Raw genomic sequence first — 17,051 nt, 5'->3', positions numbered from 1 at the left:
GGGGGGGGGGGGCATTGTTCACGGCCGGTTGTTTTCAGCGGAGAGTTTAAACAATGGGGGAGAATGCGGCGGAAGGAGTGATTAATTAATCGTGGGGAAGATTATTGTCATATTTTGGGGTTTCAGGATATCCCAGTAGGGTAACCAGACCAATAGGTAGACACCGACCAAAAGATGAACAATTTCAACTTTTTTTTTTAGTATTCTACACAGAGAGAAAAGCACGGTGTCAAACAAGTCTTGTTTGGGCCAACAAAATCGCTAGTTGAAAATTGTCAAAAAAGAATTTGTTTGGTTCGAATTTGAAAGTATCAAACATGAATGATTGCTCTGCTTTCGACAGCAACGAAATATTTTGCTCAAGAGGCGGATAATTCACACCAGACGGTGCCTTTTCAGGACGAAAATATCTCATATAGAGGAAAATTTATCAACAAATATTTTATCCCTAAGTTACAAGATTGCTATCATATCATTATTATTGTTTCATTTAAGGATTCATTTCTTGTCTGTGATTATTAGACAGCCGAAACGAAAAACTACTATCCTTTGTTTCGCATAGAACAAAGATTTTTCGAGAGCAAAATACGTACGGGAGTATCGAATAACGAAGGAGTAGTGCTGGAAATGACATTTCTTGCGTCTACAGAGAATGCAATTATTTTTGAACTACTAAATCTATTTTTGCGACAAAAATCTTTCATTCCGGCGCACTCTCTGCATATTTGACAAAAAAAATACTTTTTTGATAATTTTTAAAAAACTATTTTCTTGGCACAAGTAAGACTTGTTTGAGAACTTTGTCGGTTTTCTCTCAGCGTATAAAAAATATAATCGAAATTGTACTACAAATTTCCATTTTTGATGATAAAAGTAATATATAATAATACGATGATTTTCTTATTTTTTATTGATGAACATTTCGACTCATGTAATGGAATGTCAATTTTTTCGAGCGTTATCGTGTTCACATCAATTTTATCACAAAAATGAAAAATGTCAAGTACTGGGCGACTTGCAATTGTTAGGCATATTATGGTCTGATTCGATAGATATTATCATAAAGAATATTTTGACGCTAAAAAAAGTTCATTTGATGCAGTAGTTTTCGAGATATTGAGAAAAGAAAAAATTTTCGGAATCGCTGTATCTCAAAAACTACTGGACCGATCGAGCTGAAATGTCGCCCAGATGTGCTCTCAAACAATATCAATTATGAGCCAAAATTCCAGATTTTCATCTATCGCTTCAGTCCTTTTTCTGTGAAAATTTATTAAAAAATCCCCAGAACTTTGTGCACAAATACGGACGTACACACAGACATTCTCCAAAAACCTCATATCTCGACGTTTCATGACATTCTAAGTGATTTCCAAGCAAAATTAGAAAATCGAAAAATCGACCGATTGCAAAGCGTCCATTCGGAAGCAAAAAAACCTTACCGACACAAGCATTCAATTATTCCAATTAATTACAGATTTCTGCCGCAAAGTGAATGGCGAAAGGTTTTTCCAACGCATAAAAAAGGAAAAAACTATTGAAGGAAACGACCGGAATTCCTGCAAAAGCCCTCTACTTATCGCGCTCGCATTCTTTCAATGTTTTATTCCCCTTTTCCATTGACGTAAACCGTCTCAGGAGGTGCAATGGCCCCTCAACGATCACTCCTATCCTGAATGAAGTGAAAGGGATTTACGCTCATTATTCATTGGGTAATTTTGTTTCTACCTAGATGGAGAACACTGGATTCTCCTCGGTGGAAATCGATAACTCGATGGTGTCGTTGAGGTGTAGTTGCGCTCTAATGTACTCATTGGCGAGCGAAATGAATTGAATTTAGTGTTTGTCGTTGGACTGCCAATTCCAGATGTTGTTGTAGTGCTGTTTGTACTTGAGTATCTTCGACTTGGTGACAGTGGAGCCATTGTACTAGCACCGTAGGAGACTGCTACTGCACCTGGATGTCCACTGCGATGGTATGACATTGCACTGAAGTGGCGGAGTGCAATGAGTTGACACCCAGTTCAGTATCTCCTGTGAATAATTCATATTAATAATATTTGAAATAATATTTGAAAGAAGCGTTGAGAATTTATCAATAATTTATCCACAAATATTATTTGTTCGGAAACAACAAATTTATTCCTATTCAGAATTTCATCAGAAATCAATTTCACACCTAAAAAAATAAAATTTCCGAAAGTTTAAACAATTTACATTATTCATTTATAAACAACGAATGTTAAAAAAAATAATTCTGTGCAAAATGTGATTTGAATGCCGCTGAATATTCACGATTGTTTAGAAATTCTTCTCATGCATTTTAATTGCAATTAAATCTATAGTGCGGGCTGTACCAATTATAAAAAACGATGAATTAGTTGAAGATTTGAAAAAATAATTTCTTCACTCATCCACCACTTCAAAATCTCCTCAAAACCCATCCAAACCTTGAAACAATTCTCTCCAATTCCCCCCAAACCCCCAAAATTCAATGCTAAGAAATCCTTCAATTGTCTCCCCTTTTACGCGCTACGCATTCGAAATCATGTGTCGATAAGGCAGCGCCCAAGGACGCGTCATTGGCGATCTCGAGTGCGCCGACAATCCCAAGGATTCCGCAATTTATGTGACCACTAAAACCACCAACCAACAAGCATTTCAAAAACCACAAATTTTTATCCCTCCCCCTCTCATTCCAGCAATTCCCCCGCGACAATGAATTTTTACGGATTCATTTAGTGGCTGACCTACTTAGCGCCTCTCGTACGTCGAGAACGAAAACTCGCTGGAATGATTTTTAAAAATAGCCCCGCCACGAGTTGAAGTTCTCTTTCTCTCCGATAATACTACAACGGGCACGCGATCACCTGGCGAAATGATGAGACGTTGTTGTAGAAAAATAGAAAAGAAATTCACTGCACTTGTCTCAGTACACTCTGTATTCTCCTCCGCTCGAAATATGGCTTGAGGCCAAGCCGAAGGTCGCAATCGCGTGATGGAGCGATTTTTCATGCTTCCTTACATATTTCTCTCTTGCCCAGTGCTATGTAATCCCCCTGGGGCACTCGCCACAAATTTTTCCACAATATCGAAACGCCCGGAAATATTTATATCCCGTATTTTTCACCAATTTCGTTTATACATGAAACACGATGCCGAGAGGTCGTCGAAGGTCGAATGGATGATCTGAATGCATAAAAATGTCTCGCAGTCGGTGACGAGAAAAATACGACATGTGATCTTTCTTGTTAAGTTCATAATTGCAGGCTTTGTCAGATGTCTGGAATGGAGGCATGAAATAACTTGTTTGTTTCTGTGTTTTTCGTGTATTTTTAGAACTATTATGTGGTATGTTGTGGAGTGGAAACTCCCTTTTGTAACGTTTGTTATTCATTTTGAAAATGAGGCGTTGCGAGAGAATGTCAAGAAACTTTTATCGGAGGGCATTCCCTTGCCTATTGCCTGCGGGAATGATTACTTGATTACTTCCAATTGACTACTGACATGAGCTATTCAGATTCATTACTACTGTTGTTTTTTTTTAAATTTATTATTCATAACTCTTATCTTATGTCGAGTTATTTACACCGTTGTTATAAAAGATACATATTTACACAACTTATAAATATATCATATTTATACTTGTAGGTTGCATTCTTTGAGGTATTCACAGATTTCTTCGATATATTTGTGGTCTGCTAAGATTTTTTACAACTACATTTTTTTAGTCTGTCAATATTGTTGCTTGTACTGTGATTGTTGTTAATAGGAATGATCAACAAATGGGTAATGGTGGAAAATATTCTGGAGTACATTAATAAGATAATTTCTCATGTCACACGGGGAAAAAAAGACAAGTATTTTGAAGCGAAAAAAAATTAATCGGACCGGTAGTTTAGAAGATATTGAGCAAAACAATTTTTCAGACATGGTGAAGATCTTCTGAACCACAAAGCTTCCATTCGGTAGCAAAATTACAAAAAATTACTGTACAATTTAGGTAATACGAAAGCCAAATTGAATTTCACGAATTTGTACTTCATTGTTAGGGAAAAATCGAGAATAGAAGATCAATTTTCCTCCTTGCATCGTAAATTTTTGCAAACGAACAGGAAAATTCGTGACTTTTTGCTGGAAAAGTCAGACGAATTTTAATTTCTCTTGCATTTCTTTGCTCATGCATTTTCCCAGTTTAGTAATGACTAAAATGTCTCAACAATCATCGAATGAACCTGTTTACATGGTTTGAAGAATTGATTCTTATCGCTTGACACATTTTTATCCATCACTCGATGAAAAAAAATAGAAATCCGACTACCGCAGTCATTAATCCGACCCAACAAAAGACGCTGAGTGATTCACACGTGTTGGAAAGTATACTTAAATACATTCCAAACGTTTCAAACAGCATCCTCTCTGTAGTGGCGACTTTCCAAATCCCCCTCGGCGCACACTACCTCCAACTGTTGGCATTTTCTATTTATAAAAACGCGTGATAATTCGCCGTCACGAAAGCATGTAGCATGGGCGTCTTCGATCGCACGAAAATGTAATTCAAATGGACAATAAAACGTGGAAAAATGGCCATGTGCTCGTGCGTTATTTATTGTTTGTTGTATTATCAATTTATAAGGCGGAAGTCTCAGACGTTTTGGAGGGTCGAGGATTTTCATTTTCCCGGAGGAGCGATGGATGATTTATGGAATTTATCGTAACGACCTTCGTGTCGTATCACAATTACGTAATTGTATGCATGGAACGATCAATTTTAACGCGCCTTCGGTCTACCATGGAGACTTGTCATTATGCTTTTTACATGATGAAAAGTTGAGGGAAAAAATTAATTCTCTTTGGAGTGTTTTTTTGTTTTTGAAGTTAAACTTCGTGAAGGAGGCACAATTGATTTTTTTCAAGGGCAGTTGCCTTCGCTGGGTCACGGAAGTGAAATTAATTTTTTAATATCATTAAGAGAATTCCTTAATGAAAGTATTATAAATTTAGCTTGAATTTTGAAGATTACAATCTGAAATGAATTCTAAATGAAAGTTGGTATGGATGGAAACATTCGGGTTGAGTTTGCGCTTCATCGGCAGTCTAGTATTATCCTATTCACTGAAGATGAAAGAAACGTGAAATTGTTTTATATCGAAATATCTCGAAACTGCCTGACCGTTAATGCTCAATTCTGATTGGTCAATGGGGGGTCACTTGAAGTAGTCACTGGAAAAAATCCCCAGTATTTTTAAATTCTTCAAATGGCAAAGATTTTTCTGCGTTATATTTTTCATTTTTTCATGTGTGAAGAAAATCTTTATATCAAAACATATCTGAATTGCCTAATTGTTGATCACGAGAAAAAAACAGTATTTCTAAATGTTTTTAACTCACAAATTATTCTTCACTTCCCGAATTTTAATTTTTTCATATTTATCATACGTAAGAATGATAAATTCTTGCTTCTCAGATTTTCATACATAAATTCTAAACTCTACAAAATTCATGAAAATTCTTCGGTTTCCCAAATAATTCGAGAAAAATCTTTGAAAATCTACGGTTATCTGGAAAACTGTGAAATTTTCCGAAGAATTCAAGAAATTTTTTCAGTTGTCTAGGAAATCAATTCATAACCCTCCCCTCATTTTTCAACAATTATAGATTTTAATCAGATTATTTTAAAAAGTAGAAAAAAAAGAATTAATTGAAGATTAAAAATTATTCATTGATGATTCACTCTTCATTCTCTTAATTCTCTTTAAGTCATTATCAATATTTATAAAACATCTATGAATATATGAAGTTTAATAAATTCGATTTCTTCGTTTTCACAACGAATAGATAAGCGCGTGCACAGGTCTAGTGGATAACGCGTGCACTTAGAGACCCGCCTTACGACGGTCCAATTTTTTGAATATTGAACTCGACATTTAAGCGATAAATGCTAAAAAAGTTTGGAATATTCTGAAATAGGGTCGAAGCGCCTAGAGACTGCATCGGTGGGAAAAGGGCCTCGTAGGTAAGCTCTCAAATCAATCGACAAGTTTTTATAAATTTTTACGGCAATTTTACGATAAAATCACGCAAAATTAAATAAACTAGTGTTTAAAAAAATAATTGAAGAAAGAATGTGACGGATCAAGTGAAGATTCACGGGAAAAACTATCAATGATGAATAATTTTTTTGCTTTGTTGAATTTATGGTACTTCTTTACACTCAACAATACAACTGGAGTTTATTCAGTCTACATTCCAGTTCAAACTGAGAACTGGGATTGAATATCACGGTCGTATTGAAGAAAATAAATTTTCCGGTGGAAGAAAGTAAATAATTCGTCACTTTTTTGCAGCGAAGATTGATGAGAGAAATTCAGCAGAAAATTGCTGCGACGTGATAGAACGGGTCAATTCTTAATATGTTATAGAATATGCAATCAACTTGATGAGTGCTTTGAGAATAGAATGTTGAAGACATTTTTGTTGAAAACTTAATCAGCTACAAAAAAGATCTCACGAAATTTCTCCTTAAAAGTTTGTTTTCAAGATAAATAATTAAATAAACAATAAATAATTAACTAAAATGTTGGAAGTTGGTTACAATCTACCACTTCACTCCCAACTTCGGGCTCATCTCAATAAAGTTTTTATTACAAAAATAAATAAATAAATGAATAAAATCAGATTTCCCATAAAAATATCTTTACCCGTCTACCCACCACCTCCACAATTATTGACCCAATATGGATTATCTTGATGAACGAGTTCTTTGAGAATAAAACATCAAGAACAGAAATATTCCTCTCGAATTCCTCTAGCACTCGTTTCCACGATAAATAAACTATTATCGAACTTGCCAGGAATTGATTACGATCTACCACTTGACCCCTAAATTCGGATAAATTCCGACGAAAAAGCAGTTTTTATCAGATAATACGATAAGAATCATATAAAGCATGAAGTACTTTTTCAAAAGATTTTTCAATATCTACAAATGAATCACGAAACACGAAAAATCAATACTTCATCAACAAACCGTTCGGATAATCCTCCATCATTGAATTCTAAAAATAACTAAATTGAAAGTCAGCCTCATCATCAATCTCTCATAAAAAACAACTTCAGTCATAATCTCCGCAATTATTAACCGAATCACCGGTTCTTGAACAATAATTTCATTGAATTCGCATTATCTTGATAACGAGGACTTTGAGAATAAAACATCAACAACATTTTTGTTGGAAAGTCGATCAGCTACAAAGATCTCGGGAAATATTTCTCTAGGAGCACTTGTTTACACGATAAATAAACTATTATCCAAAATGTTAGGAGTTGATTACAATCTCGCACTTCAGTCCTAAATCCGGATTAATTCTGCTAAAGAAGTTGTTGAAAAAAAAAAAAGAATCAACTGCAGCGTAAAGTACCTTCTGACAATCCTTCAATATCTAAAAATGAATCACGAAGCATGTAAAATCAATACTTCATCAATAAACCGTTCAGATAATACTCCATCATTTAATTCTAAAAATAACTAAAATGAAAATCAGCCTCATCATCAATCTCTCATAACAAAACATCTTGACTCCTCATCTATTATCTCCACAATTATTTACCAAATACCCTTTTCTCGATAAAAACTACGGAGCTGAATAATAATTTCATCGAATTTGCATTATCTTGATAACGAGGACTTTGAGAATAAAACATCAACAACTGTTTTGTTGCAAAGTCGATCAGCTACACAGGTCTCGGAAACTAATCTAGCACTTCAACCCTAAATTGCAATTAATTCTGCCAAAAAGCAGTTTCTATAAAAAAAAAAAAAAAAGCAGGAATCAACTCCAGCATAAAGTACCCTTCTGACAATCCTTCAATATCTACAAATGAATCACGAAACATGAAAAATCAATACTCCATCAACAAACCGCTCAATCCTCCATGATCTAATCCTAAAAATAGCTGAACTAAAAATCATCATCATTAATCTCTCATGAAAAACATCTTGCCCCGTTTAACGATCATCTCCACAATTATTAACCAAATACCATGTAACTTTCGAATGCAGATATTTTAGGTCTCAAGACGCCATAAGGAGTGTTTGCATTGGATTCGTGATCAAATACCACAGGCGTTATTCAACTCTCCGTACAAGCAGCTGAAAACAGAAGAGACGACGGCGAGAGATTGGTAGTACAGTGGCTCGGATGAGTGTGACTGTAATCCGCGGCACATATACGTTTTATCCGACCCCAAGAGGACAGGAGGGGGGTTACGTCATCGAGGATAAGCCTCGTTAACGTGCAGATACTACAGCAAGATTATACACTAATGTGCCACGTTTTACGCAACTGATTCAGGGTTTTTTCTCGCATTCTGATAAAACGTTGATTCATGAATTCCTGTTTATTTGTCATACTCCAACTCCAATAGCAGTGAATGTTGATTGCGAGTGCTGGCAGTGTGTGCTATAATAACATTCGTTTTCAGAATATATTTTTGGAAGTTGGGCGAGCGAATTCGGGGGGGGGGAGGGGGTGAGAGGGCCTGATCGATAAGGGTGCGTGCCGGCCGGCTGTTAGGGCTTTTCTCTATTTGTATCGGATTTTAGGGTTTATTTTTTTAGGTCTTGCGTCTTGGTTGCTCTTGTTATCTGACACGGAAAATTTGATTTGGGTGGCAAGGGCTTTGGGGAAATCCAGAATGACGGGGGATGACTTGGTAGTGCTGTTGACGAGGTCGGAATGTATAGCACAACTTCAGGGGTATTTTTATGATGTACACTGAGAGAAAAAAATCGTTCGGCCGAGAAATTAATACGGTCCTCTTAAGGGGAGAGTACTATGAGTTTTGAAAGTCGCGGGCGATTAAAGTGGGATTTCTCATGCATTCAAGATCGATTGTATGTGTCTAACAACGAATAATTTGTGCAAAAAAATCAATTGTTTACCGTGCAGGGCCTCCAATTTATGTGTACAATAACAATTACCATTAGTTTTTTGAAATTCGACTCCTACACAGCTAATTGCGTTTTTTTTAATATGAAATTTTGCGCCACTCATGTAAAATAGGCAGAACAATTATTCTTAAAATATTAAAAATATATTCTCGATTCTTTCAGAAACATTTTTTCGGCTATTTTACATGAATGGGGCAATTTTTTATGAGAATTTCCCCATTTTTACTTTTTTTTTTTAATGGTTTTCTAATAAAACTAATTCGTAATTGAAATTGCACATATTTTTCCAAAAATTTTGGCAAAAAAAAACTACTATAGCTCAAAAATGGGAGGCCCTGGACCATTTTTAACATTTTAAGCGTCTGCGGGGCAAACGAACGATAAATAATTAGTTTTTTTGCACTGATTATTCGTTTTCAGAGACATAATCGATCCGCAATATATAAGAAATCTCATTTCAATCTACCACGACTTTTAAAACTCACAGTAGTCTCTAGGTAGGACAGAAGATTAAAATGCAGAAAAAATCTTGAAGAATCAGAAAAAAATGAATAAAAAAAATGACTGAATTTTCGTTTTGTGCCTAATGCGAAAATTATCGTCAGTGTTAAATTTTTGTGATAAATAATTCATGTTTGTTTCTGCAACTATTGTTTAATAAAATAATTGTAAAGAGACTTTGATGGACTAATTTTTTACTCTCGTCAAAGCTAGCATTCATGTAAGAAATTATCAATGATGAATAATTTTCTTTCGGGCATTTCACATTTGTTTTTCCTCCCCACACTCAACGCCTTGATTGGAGTTTGGATATAGCACTTTAAACCGTTTTACCGCTTCGCTACTGAGCTGACTGGAAACAATACACTCCACTTCAAAGAATTTTTTCAAAATATTTTGGAATCTACAGAAGACCGAAACACTTTCCTTAGGCCTTTTTCCACTGCTTTAATTCAGCAGCGAAGCGATAAAACAGTTCAAGTCGACTCAGCCCTTAGCTGAGTTTTTGAATATCTCCGAATCTAAGGGAGATAACGAAATTTTCGTAATGACCTTTTTTGTAGCTCAAATTGAGAGCTACAAAAAAGGTCATGGCAAAAATTTTGCCATCTCCCCTAGATTTCGAGACATTTGTTGAACAGTAAAAATCAACTTGAATCAGTTTACCACATGAAACTGAAATTAGCGAAAGATTCGACAGCAGAAGATTAGTTTTAGGCGAATCTAGGGGTGTACAAATGTTCTTAAGTAATGTACAAACTCTTTCGCCCATAAAAACATTTGTACATATGATTATTTGACTCTCTTGCATTTAAATATCCCTTAAATTGAATTTTCCGCCGACGAATAATCAACTAGTTTCAGCTTCATGTTTACCACTTCGTCACTGAATACCTCTCTCCAAAAACCTCTCCCCTGAAATTTCTCAACCCCCCACGACTTCGAAAATATTCACAAAAAACTTATTCTGAAAATGAGTCGAGTCACTGCGTTCGTCTCCCTCGCCGACTATTTTCGACTTCAAAAACAACATCACAAATTCGTAAATCCCAATTTTTTCTCGTTACCCACATGTAACCTAACCCGTGCACTAGAAACCGGTGAATTTTCACACGTGCTATTTTCTAAAATTACGCCTGAAAATTCAGCATTCGCGTGCTTTTGAGAAAGTAGAGATCCCATCGTCCTCGGTTATAAATTCGTAACCGGAGAAACGCATATTGAAACACTTGGATGCAGAGGATCACCGGGTTACCCTTTATAACCTATGTGCCCACGTCACTGTGCGGCCGTGTGACGTGCCGATGAAAATACTCACAGCACTTTCGAGATTTCTCCACTATTCCCACCCAATTTTCCGCACGAAAATCTCCCCTCGGAGTGACTTCCACTCGTTTCACTCTCAAAATTCATCAAAATTATTCACTCCTCAATTATTCTCTATTTACCTCCTCCTTGCAATGAAACTTGAAACTCAAATTAGCATAATCGACCTTTGATGACGTCACACCTCGACTATTTACTCGTTATTTATCTTTTTATGGAGTGAGTGGGGAATTCACGTTATATTAGGCCGAAGGTCGACGAAGATCGAATAACTGATGTTTTCCCACGTATTTATCACTAAAACTCAAGCACCATTTCAGCTATTTCCCCTCAATTTCCCACAGGGGATCATTCACTCCGGTATTTACCTCTCAAAATTACGAGACATGCAGTTCCGACTAAATAAAACTTTGGGAAAAAGCGAATTGAAAGCGGACGTGCGCCTACACCGCTCCCCAGCACCGAACTAACCGGCGCGATTCACAAAATATCCAATAATACCGTGAGTAATCGAAGGAAATGAGTGATTTTTCATCCACCACACACGACCGGGACAAATATTTACCTTTCTCCGGGCGCTCCCCTCGGTTTAAAACACTCGGGGACTATTTTCCCTTGCGACACACACCGTAAACTCCACACAAATACTCGGAATTATTACGTTTTTTTTTTTTCAACCAGCAACGTGCGTACAAACAATATGGCCGACGTGGATACAAGGTTGCCGATTTTCCTGTTGATAATTCATTCTTTATTTCCACACTACACTATTATTACTGGCACACACACTAGTCACTGCGCTAGCGCATCGCGGATGAATAAGGATTTTTTTTTTGGGAAACTGTTTTGACCGACGATGCAGCGACTTGAACGGCGGCGCGAGTGGTGCCGACATCTAGTGGAAGTTGCGAGGGTTTCGTTGATCTGCGAGAGGTGGCAGCAGGTGCTTGACAACTGCGATGTTGAGATGGTTGGGAGAGGTAGATAGAAAGGAGGGAATCCCGGCGTGGTTCAATTTCAAGGAGTAACCCCCTACTCGCTATTAGGGGTCGCTATTTGAATGAACAATAAGGGTAAGTGGGGTAAGACGGGCCCTTTCAACTTTTTTTGTGATACTCATAACTCAGAAACAAATTCATTAATTGAGATCAGTCTAGGCTCATCTTAAAAGGGAAGAAGTGTAGAGGGGAGGTTGGGGTAAAACGGACACTTTTGACTTTTTTTTACATGTTAATGAGGGGTTGAAATATTGATAGAATATGATAATTTTTTTTTTCACTACAAAGAACAATTCTTTCCCTTTGTGACGAAACTGAGCTCAATTGATCAATTTGTTTCTGAGTTATGAATAATTTTTAAAAAGTCGAAAGTGTCCGTTTTACTCCACCCGCCCCTAGTTTCCATGGAAAAACAATTATTTTTTTGTTTTTAATAACACTTCAAGGCATGCTTAGAACACTTCTACATCATATTCAATTTTCATCGAAGTCTAAAAAAAGCCGATTGAAATAGTATGGATCGCCTCTGCGGCGTTTTGACGTGGATATGTCTATGGTTTCGTTTTGGGGGGTCACTCGGCGAAAAAATGCTTATGCAGCCGCGCCATCTATCGGCGACGCTTAAAAGCGTAATAGTATTTTTCCGACCTGTTGCGATGGGGTTTTTTTACTCGTGTGGTTGGCCAGTCCTCGCCTACGGCTCGGAGGCTAACGCCACACGAGTAAAAAAAACCCCATCGGAACAGCCCAGGAACAATATTTTTCTGTAGTGATTTTCAAGTTTTCGAGTTTGGGAAGTATGTAATACCAATTCCTAGACAGGAAATCGTGAGAAGCAGTACAGAAAATTGAGTTTTCCTTAGTCAGCGGAATTGAGTTTCTTGGTTACAGCGAGAACTGAGATTTTCCTGAAGACGAGAGTTAAATCTCCAAGGCAAATTTTTTAATAAACGACTATCGATGGTTTAAAGCTAAAGATTCCTCTCGTAGAGTGCTCGCTTCCTCCTCTTTTCTCCTCGCCTTTCTCGTTTTCGAATTCTGGTTCTGTTACTCTGCTACTCCGCTCCCTTTTCTTCTGCTGCTCGAGGCGAAATGCCCCAGGCTGACAAGGTACACTAAATTTATAGAAGATTATGCGCAAAAAATCAACATTGGCTGAAGAGTTAATGGTAGGAAGTTAGAAATCTGATTGACCGATGAGTCGATGGTGGGCAGAAACCTTCTGATTGGCCAATGAGTCGATGGTGGGGTTAAAATGATCCAAGGCCGAAGACAGTGCCATTTCTCAGATAAGGAGCGTATGAATAGAAAGCATTCTTAACCAACTAAGTTTTTTTAGAGCAATTCTCATAGTATGAAGTGATTAGAAAATTCGATTTTTTTTTTAATTCTTGAGTATTTCCATGGAATTCGTCTATCAAGCAGGTTCTAATTATGAATCACGAATTTTTCAATTTTGAAATTCTTTATGAAATTATTGAGACGTATAGAATTGAATATAACATTAAATTCTTGTGGCGAATTACGTTAAAAACGATACTGCCAATGAGGATTTCGGTCCATAGACGTATCCACGTTAAATCTGACGGCTATCAAGGATACAGCCGTTTAGGATTTTTTAGCTGTATTCCACTCTGTTTTGCCGTGAGATCGGCTACAGAGCCTTCGATTGTACTGATGAAGCTACGAACGATACTATACCGACGGTAGGTCCAGCGATTCCAGGCTCATTCCGAACTGTTCATCTCTATTTCAGTCTCCCTACATAAACATTGTATGCACATGCATGACGTGCGCTTACGAATGCGTCATCATATCACAGCTGAGCCCAGTTATGTTGTAAATTGTGACCCACGGAAAATCGTGCTGATCTCACACAAGTACATGTGAAAATTTTAATTAACGACCGCAATAATTGCTTTGCATAACTGATTATGAAAAGCATATTCACTCCTCTATTTCAAAAAATATAAACATCACGAATGACCAAAACAAAAAGAAGATTCTGTGCAGAAACATCCGGTATTCCCCGCTATCTGTGCGTGCAAGTAATTACCTTGGGGAGAGAATGCGTGACACATAATCGGAGTGTCCCACCGGCTGCAAGATTGGAGAATTGACGAAATGTAGCTGAAAAATTGCTTTAAACAATAACTCGTGAGTATAAATATTCACTGACATTCGAGGATTAACCGGCGAGATAGCAAAAATGCCCGAATTTTGCGCCCTTTTTTTTATAGAAAATGTTCAGTAGAAACTGCTTCGGAGAAAAAATTAATGGAATGTCTTTTCATTCTCGACATCAATTTTATGAGTTCTTTTCATTCAATTTTTTTTCCTCGTGAAAAAAATCAAACAAAAAATGGAACAATTAATAAGGTGTTTGAAATTAATTCTATTCATTTTTCTATAATTTATTTTTTATTAACTTTTCTGTTGATAGTTGTATTAGTTTTTGGCCGATTTTAGTGAACAATTCTGCAGCTTTACCGTGCGTTTTTTGAATTTTGAAATAGGAACCCTTTCATAGAAAAAATCTGTAGAGATTCATCTTTCTAATACGATTTTTCCTATTAAGACATTTTCGACGGGAATTCCTCGATATTTTTAAAGTTTTTTAATGCTCTACGTTTCTTCTTTTTTATAAAAAAACAATCAAACAAAAAATTTTAGAAAAAGCTGAGCTGAGCAATTTTTATAGGAAATATCACAATGGAACAAGTAGTGTAGAAAAATCAAATCCTATTAATTTCCTCTATATAAAAAACGCACAGATAACCTGTGCATATTTTCAATAGAATCGGCTGAAAACTCATAGAAAATTCAACAAAAATACAATAGTTTCCTAACGAATTTACCAGATTTTTTTTTATGACACACACGAAAAAATTTATAGAAAAACCTAACGAATTCGATAGAAAATTCTCTTAAACTGCGGGTTTTTTAAATAAAAAATGTCTAATGAAAACTTTCATAGAAAATTTCCTAGAAAAAATCAGTAAAATTTCATTTTTCATCCAAGTTTTTTAAAAATATAGACAAATAAAAAAACTTGGAGAAAGATGTACCGAGAAATTTCTACAGAAAATACCTCAATGGAGCAAGTAGTATAGAAAAATCTAATACTATTCAGTTTTTCTTTAGAAAATCCAAGAGTTTTCTAGCGAATCCCCTAGGTTATTCCTCTCAAGTTATACTACAATTCAGAAGCGAAGTGCTAAAATGGTTCAAGTCGATTTTTACTATTGACCAGTTTATAATGAATATCTTGGAGAATCTTATCCAAATAAAAAAATTGTCGTTACGACTGTTCGGTCGCCCATGTAAAATAATATTTCAGACAACCGTTGAAATACTTTCGTTTTCCCAAAATTCCTCATTTTTCCCGCAGCAATTTTTTCCCCTAAATAACAGGAAGATGTAGTTTTACGCAGGTAGAAGTCATAAAATCCGGAAACTTCTCTTGAAAACCCTTGTCAACTCATTCGTACAAAAAATTATTTTTCTTGAAAATCTACTGTTCAGGCACTTTCGCTAGCCAGACAAAAGTCATAAAATTACGAAGAGTCCGTTCTGACCCTTTTCTTTTTTTGTCTCTCCGCTCCTCAAACAAGGCCCCAACGTTCTTTGGCCGACGTCGCAGAGCCTCGAACTTCTCACGCCTTCAAATATCTTTTCTGCCAATAGGACAATTTTTGTCACCACTAAATTTAGCTATCGACTTGGATCGTTTTACGGTTTCCTGAATTTCCATTTTCTCAGCAACAAGCTCCGCCGGTTCGTCCTCAAGAATAAACTCCCCTCAAAACTCCTAATTTCCTCAGTCTCATTACTCTAAATTTCCAGGGGCAGTCGCCAATGGGGACCTCTCGAAGCTACCCGACCTACACATCAGGCATAGCAGTATATTCCGAAGACCCAAATGATTACACCTGTTACATTTGCCCAGAGAACAAGAAACTTCATTCGAAGATCACTTGAAGGATGACAATCACCTCCAGAGGCTCAAACACTACACCCAGGCTTTCACCGACATGGGACAAGTCATTCGGTGCAAATGCTGTTACAAACAAATAAATCCTTCCCAAGTAATCGAGCACGCGGTGACCCACAAGTTGACCCCCTGGTACATTCCCCAGAGCAGATCTGAAATCCTGTTTAAAAATTTCATTTCTCAACGAGAGCACCGGTACCTCTGTCACCTGTGCAACGTAGAACTTCCCTTTTGGTTTCTGGTCGAATGCCACCGCAAAAGCAGTCACCATGAGGCTCTGAAGAGAGATAAGATTGATGAGGTCATCCTCCAAGAGATATCGTTCAGCTCATCCCATTATCAACTGGCTATCAATAACTCAATCTTCGTGAAGTCTTCCAAATGCTTATCTTGCAGTCTGTGTGATTCTGAAGTGGGAACTTTGTACGAGGACCTTGTCCTTCACGTCAGGGGAAAATCTCACTTGAAAAATCGGAAGGGAAACATTGAAGGTCTAGAGTCAACGGTGACATGTCGTTCGTCTCGCAAAAGCTCTAGTGATTCCGAAAGTTCTGAAAGTTCTTTCGAAGACGTCACAGCAGAGTGCAATAATAATCCTGAAGATCAGTACAACATCATCTTATCAATCTGCACAGTGCGCGATTGTCCGATCAACAGTCAAGATATTGATGCACATCTGTCACTTCATAAGAGTAAACAGAAGATGAGGAGGTCCAGAATATCCAATTCAACTATCAATAATTTAAATTGCAATGGAAAAGGAAATAGCGATGAAGATAACGAAGCAGTTGGAGAGTTCGATGGGAAGACGAGGGGGATGAGTGCAGCTGCAGGAGACGCAAAACCCGTGGATTCAACGGAAATAGTGAAGACACCGACGCAAGAGTCAACAGCAAAAGGAAATTCAGGTGCAGGTGCAGCACCTCCAAAGAAGAAGAAACCTCTTCCAAAGGGAATAACTCAAGTGAACAGCAATTTGCACACATGTTCCTTGTGCAAATGCGACGTAAACACCTGGGACTCCGTCAGATCACACGTGAAGAAAGCAGAGCATCAGAAGAATCTGCTACTGTCTGAAGGAAAGTCCAAGGTGAATGGTAAAATCACAGAGGAAATTCTGCCGAGTGAAATAATTCGCGATCGGGGGAAAGAGTACAAATGTCTGGTGGGCAACTGTCAGTTATCGTCAATGAAGAAAGTTACGGGGCATTTGAAAGGGTCAAGGCACGAACGACAAGTTCTGAGCGTTCATGATTCACTGTCGGAGTCCATAAATGCA

At 37.1% G+C, this 17,051-nt stretch overlaps 1 protein-coding gene across 5 annotated transcripts in view; it reads right to left on the bottom strand.

Annotated features, from left to right (window-relative positions):
- LOC107035773 (ubiquitin carboxyl-terminal hydrolase 15) overlaps nucleotides 1-11,580 on the bottom strand; it is a 24,633-nt gene extending 13,053 nt beyond the window's left edge. Inside the window, exons 1-2 of one of the 5 annotated variants that reach the window (XM_015253356.2) lie at nucleotides 11,346-11,580; nucleotides 1,729-2,034 (exon numbers count right to left, since the gene is read on the bottom strand). In XM_015253356.2, the coding sequence (XP_015108842.1) occupies nucleotides 1,729-1,985 (257 nt within the window). In that variant the 5' untranslated portion in view covers nucleotides 1,986-2,034; nucleotides 11,346-11,580. The other 4 variants (XM_015253359.1, XM_015253358.1, XM_015253357.1 and 1 more) reach the window with 4 other exon arrangements.
- Between the last annotated feature and the right edge of the window lie 5,471 nt (nucleotides 11,581-17,051).

This window comes from Diachasma alloeum, unplaced genomic scaffold, assembly GCF_001412515.2.
Source record: "Diachasma alloeum isolate Michigan unplaced genomic scaffold, Dall2.0 Dall_scaffold_00200, whole genome shotgun sequence".
NCBI lineage: Eukaryota > Metazoa > Arthropoda > Insecta > Hymenoptera > Braconidae > Diachasma > Diachasma alloeum.
Note: the sequence above shows the minus strand (reverse complement) of the source record. Positions and strands in the feature narration are given on the sequence as shown.